At 43.2% G+C, this 10,078-nt stretch overlaps 1 protein-coding gene across 6 annotated transcripts; it reads left to right on the top strand.

The window, feature by feature from the left end:
- The first annotated feature begins 316 nt into the window (after positions 1 to 316).
- LOC120948391 (uncharacterized) lies at positions 317 to 9,966 on the top strand. Of its 6 annotated transcripts, XR_007451922.1 has the most exons (6): positions 325 to 562; positions 631 to 879; positions 939 to 1,493; positions 5,492 to 8,524; positions 8,582 to 8,995; positions 9,064 to 9,966. XR_007451922.1 is itself a non-coding variant. In XM_040364654.2 (3 exons), exons 1-3 carry the CDS (start codon positions 524 to 526, stop codon positions 3,108 to 3,110), a joined length of 2,460 nt encoding a protein of 819 aa, XP_040220588.2. In that variant the 5' UTR covers positions 317 to 523; the 3' UTR covers positions 3,111 to 3,883. The 6 variants fall into 6 exon arrangements, 3 of the variants coding, with proteins under 3 accessions (XP_040220588.2, XP_040227514.2, XP_049461889.1); XR_007451923.1 differs by lacking the exons at positions 325 to 562; positions 631 to 879; positions 939 to 1,493 and adding an exon at positions 4,289 to 4,872 and having other exon boundaries at positions 4,940 to 8,524; XR_007451924.1 differs by lacking the exons at positions 325 to 562; positions 631 to 879; positions 939 to 1,493 and adding an exon at positions 4,783 to 4,872 and having other exon boundaries at positions 4,925 to 8,524.
- The last annotated feature ends 112 nt before the right edge of the window (positions 9,967 to 10,078 follow it).

Below are 10,078 nucleotides of genomic sequence, written 5' to 3'. Positions count from 1 at the left end.
CCAAAGAAGAATATGTTACGACGATGTATTCTTCGGTCCTAAAGGAAGGTACTTGTCCAAAATAGGTTTCCAAAATTGGACATGGCTCAAATTGGTAAATCTAGTTTAGCTACAATGTTATTTAGTTGTAGGTAAACTGTGGAATAAAATAGTATTTGAGCGATGGGAACGTACAGAAGATGATTTCGGTCGAGTCCGGCGATTTGTTCGATTCCTGTTGAGTTCGATCATGTCCGGATCTGGAGTCCGAGCCAACCACGCCCACCACTCACATAAATTATTATTTTTTCTTAAATATTCCTCTACACATACGGACTCTTCAGACTGGACCATTCATCACCACTCCCACCCAGTCGAAAAAAACAGAATCTCTCCGAATCTGACTCCGAGTCAGTTCGGAATCGGATTCGACTCCGGGAGCGATGAGTATTTGCCCATCACTACTGTTCAGCGGCTAGCAACTGCTTAATTCCATGCTGCACCATTCGAGTACCATTCGAGCAGTTTCCCTCCCAAATGCCAAATGTGGAATCAAAACAAACTCAACCTATTCGATGGCGAGGTAAACACTATAATTCTACATTTATTTTAATTATGAATAATAGACATAAGAGAGCACCTTGATTGCAGTTGATTCACAAGATGAGTGATACTAGTAGTGTTCCGGCTGGTGTATTAGTTCCGCCACTCCTTGTGCCTATGCCTGATTGTCACGACCAAGTGAATCATGTACAACAACGTCTGGTCAACGAGATCCCCATTCCCACGAGCTACATAGCCAACTGCCGGCTCTGCTTGGGTACCCAATTTGGAAACAGATGTACAACCATTATTGACGAGCCGTTAATCTCCATGATGAAGCAGGTGTTTCCCATCGTGGTAAGTAGGATGATGCTTTTGTCACGATTTGATTGGTGCAACAATCATTTTCATTTTAGATAGCGAACCAGATAGGGCTACCGATGAATGTGTGCACTGAATGCGTAAAGACGGTGGAGACATTTTACGTGTTCAGCAGTCAGGTGTTGGCCAATCAGAACAAGCTGTTGGCAACCTTGCCGGATGTAATACGTCCGGTACAAAATAATGATGGTGTGGAATGTAGAGAAAATCCGGTCTCGACACAAAAATCACAAGAGAACGATCTCCGTGAGGAACCGGAGGCTCCGATTGATACGGATTTGTTGATAAAAATAGAAAAAGACGATGAACAAGAAGGTTCCGACCCTTTGGCAACTACTGAAGATATTGTATTCGATGTCATCGACGAAATTCCCGATTTCAAGCTAGAAGAAGAGGCAATTGATCTATTCGAGCTAAACTCTGATGCTGGTGGGATGGACCCACTATTGAAGGAAACAGCAAACCCACTCGAGATAAATCCTGATGCTGGGATCAACTTACAATTGGAGGTTAAGGAAGAAATGTTAACAGATCCGTCACCTGATAGTATCGCAGATAGCCAAACACTTGTGCAAGATTCACTTGTCAAGGTAAAACCAAAGAAACAATCTAAACGGAATGTACCTTCAGGATCCAGAGTGTTCAATCGTCCACTTAACTTCTGTCCAGTGCATAGTATCTGGTTTGAACTCAAGCAAATAAGCAGCGAACCAGAGCTAATACAGCTTAACCGTCGATTAAAAGACAATGTATTTATGCAGCAGCTGATTAACTGCTTGCAACATATAACGGAAGAGTCAATTTCGGTTCACTTGATGAATAAATCGTTCGACATTCTGTTTGAACTGGATTTCCTTGCATCCTGTGGCTGGCGCGATCGGGAGGGAAAAATAGCTCTGCAACACCATTCGAAAATTCACGAGCTGTTCAATAGGTTGGGTGTACCGGAAGGACAAAAAATGGCAGCGTATAAAATTCAGAGATACTTTACCCTGAAAATACAACTCGCAAGACGACGAGCTCAAGAATCATTAGAAGGCGAATTGCAAAGCGATGAATTGCCATCAGAGGACCAAGTGCAGGCGATCCTACGCAATCTGGTACCAAAAAGTGGCGAAGAAAACGCCAGACAAGCTGAAGATTCTGCTTCCACACACCAATCGAAGAAACGTCGTAGAATTTATCCATCGGTGCGAGAAGTTCTTATACAGCCACTAAGTCATTGTTGTTCGCTCAAACTCAAGCAAATTAAGAGCCTTCCAGAACTCAGTGCGTTTAATCGTCGACTAGAAGATGAACAGTTCACCAAACAAATCATAAAGTATTTGCAGTATGAGACAAAAGAACCCAGGGCAGATCTCCTGATGAATAAGTCGTTGGACATGTTGGTAGATAGGCATTTCTTTGCAACCTGTAACTGGCGTGGAGATGTTCGTAACTCTTTGAAGCAACATTCAAAGTTTCTGGAGCTCTTTAGTAGATTAGGTGCTTCGGAAGGAATGAAACTGCCAGGATTTAAAGTTGGTGCTTATTTCCAACTTCGACTTAGCTTTGTTAAACGACGAGCAAAGTTTTACAATTCATCAAGCGGAACAATGGATGAAGCAAATTCTAACAGTGATACAGAACTGCAAGTAGAAGACATTTTGCGCGATGGTAAAGATGGTCCACCGTGTACAAGTGTAGAGGAAAGTGTAGAACAAGCTCAGGATCCAAATTTCAAAGATAAGCTGAAGAAACGTAATATCAAAGCACCGATGCGCTTTGTTCGATTTAATTCGGGTGCAACTTGCTGCAAGCTCGATATCAAACAAATTACCAGCGCACCAGAGATAACAGAGCTCAACCAGAGACTGGGAGACGAAGAGTACATGAAGCAGATCATCAGTTACATACAGTTTGAAACTGGAGAATCAAGGCCAGATCTGCTGATGAAAAAAACGCTTGACATTCTGTTTGATAAACATTTCTTTACCGGCGTAAGTTGGTTGGGAAGAAATGGTAAAATAGCTTTAGAACCTAATTTAAACATCCTCGAACTGTTTAAAAGGTTAGGTGCGTCAAAAGGTATGAACGCATCATCAGAACAAATAAAAAGATTTTTTATTATTAAATTTCGGAACGCAAAGCGACGACTGACTTCAACGACAGTCAACGCGTCGGCGGCGGAAGCAATGGAACATGAAACAGGGAATTGTAGTGATTGATGGGAAGAGTAAATAAAACATATAAAATCATATAAATGTGAAAAAGCCGTCAAGGTAATTTCAACAGCACTTGAAAGTTGTTTGTTCTACTGCTATACAACGACGATGGTGGGGGCCGGTCTGGTGGTACAGTCGTCAACTCGTACAACTTAACAACATGCCCGTCATGGATTCAAGTCCCGAATGGAACGAGCCCACATATGTAGGACGGACTATCCTGCTATGATAATACAGGGTTTTCCAAGCCAGTGTCGAATGGAAACATTGTTATTCACCACATGCAAAATGTTGTCCCACGTCGATCTGACATTTATTTCATTTCAATCATAGTAATTTTTAAAATCTACAACATGATTTTCAACACGGCTCAAGCTGGATTGAGTTTGACAGATCTTTGTTATGTGTTGAAAATCATGTGTAAAAACTGAATTATCATTTTGTAGCAAATATATCATTTGATAGCTGTTGGAAAACATTTTGGATGCAGTGAATAACAATGTTTACATTCGAAACTGACTTGGAAAACCCTGTAAATAAGTCACTGAAAGCCAACCCCAGTAGTGGTACCGGCAGGCTTTGATCGACAGCGGATGTTGTGTCAAAGAAGAAAAAGAAAAAGAAGATACAACGACGATATATTCTTCGGACCTATAGGATGATACATTTCCAAAATAGGTACCTAGTATATGGCTGGACAATGGCCAAACTGTTCAACTACAAAATTATTTACATGGAGGATTTTGTAGAATAAAGGAGTATTTGAGCAATTGGAACGAACAGAAGATGAGTTAGGGAATGTTCATGATGAGTAATTAGGAGTGGGATGTGATGTGTCTACTCTGAATTTCGGCTTTGAAAACTGAATAAGACTCCGGATTAATATCCGAATTCCGGTCGCGTCCAGCTAGTAAAAACGAGTCCGAAGGCAGGCGAGTCCGAGTAAATTATTATTATTTTTTTAATATTCCTCTACACGTACTTAGATAATAACACTCTTCAGACTGAACCATTTTACACTACACCCACCCACTCGAAAAAACCAGAATCTCTCCAAATCTGACGCCGAGTCAGTTCGGAATCGGATTCGACTCCGGGAACAATGAGTATTTGCCCATCACTACTGTTCAGCGGCTAGCAATTGCTGATATCCATGCTGCACCATTCGAGCACCATTCGAGCAGCAGAACAGTTTACCTCCCAAATGCCAAATGAGGAATCAAAACAAACCCAACCAAGTCGATGGCGATAATTGGAATAATTCTACATTTGTTTTAATTTTGAATAATAGACATAAGACTCTGGATAGTCAACATATTAAAAATGAGAAAGTAAGCCTCTGAGTATGGGGTCGCAAACATAGGAGGATACATCCTTCCCCGCTAAAATAGAAGAATTTCAAATAATATTAAAGAATAAAGCGAAAGGAAACGCATTGATGCAAAGGCGAGTATTATCAGTACGAAATACCAAGGATTCTTCTATAGTGACTATTGAAAGCAGCATTGTTGGCCCTTGATTGCAGTTGTTACACAACATGAGTGGCACTAGTAGTGTTCCAGGTAGTGTAGTAGTGCCTCCATCCCCTGTGTCTTTGCACGCGCAAACGAAACAGGTACAACAGCATCTGGTTAACGAGATCCCCGTTCCGGTCAGCTACATAGCCAACTGCCGGCTCTGCTTGGGTACACATTTTGGAACCAGATGTACAACCATTATTGACGCACCGTTAATCAACATGATGAGACAGGTATTCCCAGTGATGGTAAGTATGATGTTGTGCTCTCGCTACGGTTTGATTGATTGTGATTCAGCAGTCATTTTAATTTCAGATAGAGAACCGGGTAGGTCTTCCGATGAATGTATGCACCGAATGCATAAAGACGGTGGAGGCATTTTACATATACAGCAGACAGGTGTTGGAAAATCAGAATAGGCTGTTAGCAACCTTACCGGATGTAATACGTCCGGTACAAAATAATGATGGTGTGGAATGTAGAGAAAATCCGGTCTCGACACAAGAACCACAAGAGAACGATCTCCGTGAGGAATCGGAGGCTCCGATTGATACGGATTTGTTGATAAAAATAGAAAAAGACGATGAACAAGAAGGTTCCGACCCATTGGCAACTACTGAAGATATTGTATTCGATGTCATCGACGAAATTCCCGATTTCAAGCTAGAAGAAGAGGCAATTGATCTATTCGAGCTAAACTCTGATGCTGGGATGGACCCACTATTTAAGGAAACAACAAACCCACTCGAGATAAATCCTGATGCTGGGATCAACTTACAATTGGAGGTTAAGGAAGAAATGTTAACAGATCCGTCACCTGATAGTGTCGCAGATAGCGAAACACTTGTGCAAGATTCACTTGTCAAGGAAAAACCGAAGAAACAATCTAAACGGAATGTTCCAATAAAATGTAGATTTTTCGATCGTCCGCTTAACTTCTGTCCAGTGCATAGTATCTGGTTTGAACTCAAGCAAATCAGTAGCGAATCGGAGCTAATAGCAATGAACCGTCGATTAAAAGACGATAAATTTATGCAGCAGCTGATAAACTGCTTTCAACATATAGCGGAAGAATCAAGTTGGGTTGACTTGATGAATAAGTCGATGGACATTCTGTTTGACGTGGACTTCCTTGCATCCTGTGACTGGCGCAATGTGGAGGGAAAAATACCTCTGCAACATCATTTGAAAATTCATGAGCTGTTCAATAGGTTGGATACGCCGAAAGGAAAAAAATTGGCAGGTAAAATCCAGAGCTTCTTTATCGTGAAAATACAACTCGCAAGACGACGAGCTCAAGAATCATTAGAAGGCGAATTCCAGAGCGATGAATTGCCATCAGAAAACCAAGTGGAGGCGATCCTACGCAACCTGGCACCAAAAAGTGGAGAAGAAAACGCCATACAAGCCCAAGTTTCTACTTTCGCACAACGATTGAAGAAACGGCGTAGAATTCATCCATCGATGCGAGAAGTTCTTATTCAGGCACGTAATAATTGTTGTCCGCTGAAACTCAAGCAAATTAGAAGCCTTCCAGAGCTCATCGAGCTTAATCGTCGACTAGAAGATGAAGATTTTACAAAGCAAGTCATAAAGTATTTGCAGTATGAGACAAAAGAACCCAGGGCAGATCTCCTGATGAATAAGTCGTTGGACATGTTGGTTGATAAGCATTTCTTTGCGACCTGCAACTGGCGTGCAGATAATCGACACTCATTGAAGCAACATTCAAAGTTTCTGGAGCTGTTCGGTAGGTTGGGTGCGTCGGAAGGAATAAAACTGCCAGGAATTAAAGTTGCTGCTTATTTTAAACATCGCCTTACCTATGTAAAACAACGAGTAAAGTTTTACAATCCGTCAAGCGGAACAACGGATGAAGCAAATTCTAACGGTGATACAGAACTGCACGAAGAGAACATTTTGCGCGATAGCATAGGTGATACACCGTGTAAAAGTGTAGAAGAAAGTGTAGAACAAGCTCAGGATACAGATTTCAGAAATGTACAAAAGAAACGTAATCTCAAAGCACCAATGCGATTTGTTCGATTCAATTCGGGTGCAAGTAGCTGCAATGTACCTGCAAAACTCGATCTCAGGCAATGTACCAGCGAACCAGAGATAGCAGAGCTTAATCGTCGACTGGAAGACAAAGAGTACATGAAGCAGATCGTCAGTTACATACAGTATGAAACGGGAGAGTCAAGGCCCGATCGTTTGATGAAAAAATCGTTTGACATTCTGTTTCGCAGACGCTTCTTCGCCGGTGTATGTTGGACCGGAACAGGTGAAAAAATAGCTTTCAAACATAATTCAAATATACTAGAACTGTTTGCAAGGTTAGGTGCGTCAAACGGCCTAAATGCATCATCAGAACAAGTAAAAAAGTTTTTTCACATTAGATGTAAAAACGCCGTGAAACTGGTTACAGGGAAACGTAGTGGTTGATGGGAAAAGTAAATAAAACATATAAAATCATAAAATCATTATTTTTAACAGCGTTTAAAATTGTTTTTTTTTTCTACTGCTATACAACGACGATATATTCTTCGGTCCTATCCTACTTGTTGTGGGCAGCTGTGCGTACCGACCCCTGGACTTGCCGTGGCAGTTGCGCTGTCACCGGTCAACGGCCAGAAGGACGCACACTGTCGCACACACTAAGCAGCGCAAGGCTTAGTGTGTGCCGAGCGCAAGATTAGAGTGTGTAAGCGAACCGATCGAGCAGGAGCGCTCGGTGCGGCTAGTGCGCGGCCCGTGCAGTATATCATTTAAAAGTGTTCATTGTGATTGTTAATTGTGTATCTTATTTATTATGTATGTTATAAGTGTTTGAATAAAAGCAAAATTATCAAACATAACACATTGGTTTGTGGCTCTCCTATGTAGCTGAAGCCTACCAAGGGATCGAGCAGGCGGCAGGGAATCTCGGATTGCAGATAAACGAGACAAATACCAAACACATGGTGGCAACATTAGCGCTCCTACCAATAAATAATCCAAACCTACGGAGGCGTGACGTACAGATAGGTGAACGCACTTTTGAAATCGTCCCAAAATTCACCTATTTTTAAAGGTCAAAGGTCAGTAACGACAATAGCATGGTAGCTGCGTTGCGTGCCATGATGCTAGCTGCAAATCGGTCATTCTACAGCCTGAAAAATCAGTTCACCTCAAAGAACCTGTAGCGACGAACGAACCAGGCACCTATATAGTACCGGTACTCACATACGCCACTGTCCAAATCTGACGAAACCCTCTTAGCCGACTTCGAGAAGAAGATGCTCAGAAGAATACTTGGCCCCGTAGGTGTGGAAGGGCAATGGAGGAGTCGTTATAATGACGAGCTATACGAGATGTATGGCGACCTCACTGTCGTGCAGCGCATCAAGCTCGCCAGTCGTGGTAGGCCCAAACCGACGTGGCAAGATGGTGTGGAGGCGTCCGCCATTAAGGCCGGGAAAACGGACTGGCAGACGAAGTCGTGAGGCCGTGAGCGGTTTCGGACACTCTTGAGGCAGGCCAAGACCGCAAAGCGGTTGTAGCGCCGGATGAGTAAGTTAGTAAGTAGCTAAGTCGCAAGAGGCCGGAAAAGTGTGGTCTATTTCTGAAAACTTGAAACGAGTCCGACGAGACCAGTCGAGTTACGAGGCAAACTCAGCTTAATTTATTTATTTTTTTAAATATTGCCCTACTCGTTCGGACTCTCGTACTCTTCAGACTGAGCCAGATCCGATATTGGATTCGACTCCGAGAACGATGGTTATTTGCCCATCACTCATGTTCAGCGGGTAGCAGCGGCTAAATTCCATTACTGCACCATTCGAGTACCATTCGAGCAGCAGTTTCCCTCCCAAATGTCAAATGTGGAATCAAAACAAAGCCAACCAGCTTGATGGCGAGGTAAACAACAATTCTACGTTTGTTTCAATTTTTCGTTCAACACACTCTTTGCTTTAGCTCTGTTTCAGGTGAAACATTTCATAATACAATAATGAAATGTTGAGGGAAAGTGGAAAAGGCGAATATAATCAGCACTAAAAAAACCAAGGATTCTTTGAACGTGACTTCGGGAAGCCCCTGCAAGGACAGAGCAACAACAGCATTTTGGGCCATTGATTGCAGTTGGCACACAAGATGAGTGGTACTAAGAGTGTTCCGGTTGGTACAATGATACCGCCACCCCTTGTTCCTTTGCCTAGTTGCCACGAGCGCGTAAAACAGGTACAGACGCGCCTGCTCAACGATATTCCCTTTCCGACGAGATACATAGCCAACTGCCGGCTCTGCTTGGGCACCAAATTTGGAAACCATAGCACAACCATCATTGACGAGCCGCTAGCCACCATAATGAGGAATGTTTTTCCATTTCCGGTAAGAAGGGATGCACCAGTAGCATGGTTTTTAGCGGCCATAGGCTTTAACATTAACTATGCTTTTAGGTAACGAACCAAATAGGCCTACCGATGAATGTATGCAGTGCCTGCTTCCAGTCGGTACAAGCGTTTCACTCATACAGCAATCTGGTGTTGGCAAACCAGCAGAAGCTGCAAGAAGCGCTGGCCTCAGCCAAGCATGGCATTGCTAACGAAGCTCCCCAAACCATCGTCTCCACGGGGGGGAAAGCGCAAGCGAATGTAGTAGAAATTGTGTCCGGCAGTGAGGATGAATTCCAGGAAGACTACGAACAACACATCCTAGACGAATCTGGGCTGCAGCTGGAAGTGGAAACGATTGAAGAAGGCCATGATCCGTTTTCGCCACCGCTGCGGGAAAGCACACCGGTGCGCGCTCCAGTCACCCCAGTCTCTACTGCTGCTGCTGCTGCTGCTACTGGCAAAAGCGGAAAAGCTGCATTAGAGGATATCATTTTTATCGATTGCGAAACAAACGATAACGATAGCGATGTAGAAATACTGTCGGAAGTTTTGGTGCCATCCGCGACAGGGACACGCCTTACGCCCGGAAGCGACACGGGCCGTGCTGCCGCAAAGCTGCCAATCACACCCGACGCAACGAAACGGACGGGGACGAAAGCGGTATACATTTGCAGCACCTGCAATGAAACGTTCGACAAGCACTACGATCTGATGATCCATCAGAAAAAACACTTTATGAAAGTGTGCCCATTGTGCAAGCGGTCGTTCAAATATTCGGTTATCAGGGAACACATCATTAAGGATCACGGTGTGTTGAAAGAAAGTAACGGCCAAAAGAAAGCGTTTACATAGGAGCGGTAGGGCGCGCAAAGGTAAAATAGTGTTTTGTAAGTGTTAGCTCCCCCCACTCTTCGGTATCACCTAGCGCAGGATTGAGTTTGTAAAAATAAATTAAGTTTGATCGAGCGATGCTGCCATCGAATTAGCATCATCGATATCATCACCGATATCACACCATATCGTACAGCGCGCTTCCAAAAGCACAGGCCATGTGTGTTTGGATGGAACGTTGTTTGTA

This window comes from Anopheles coluzzii, chromosome 2 (genome assembly GCF_943734685.1).
Source record: "Anopheles coluzzii chromosome 2, AcolN3, whole genome shotgun sequence".
Taxonomy (NCBI): domain Eukaryota; kingdom Metazoa; phylum Arthropoda; class Insecta; order Diptera; family Culicidae; genus Anopheles; species Anopheles coluzzii.
The sequence above is the reverse complement of the archived record's forward strand: the minus strand, read 5'-3'. Positions and strand labels throughout refer to the sequence as shown.

What these genes read in the sequence shown, in the direction of transcription:
- LOC120948391 (XM_040364654.2), top strand. Translation starts at nt 524, where the DNA reads ATGTGGAATCAAAACAAACTCAACCTATTCGATGGCGAG. An exon ending in TCAACCTATTCGATGGCGAG is followed by an intron (nt 563 to 630) that starts GTAAACACTATA and finishes CCTTGATTGCAG; the next exon opens with TTGATTCACAAGATGAGTGA. An exon ending in AGCAGGTGTTTCCCATCGTG is followed by an intron (nt 880 to 938) that starts GTAAGTAGGATG and finishes TTTTCATTTTAG; the next exon opens with ATAGCGAACCAGATAGGGCT.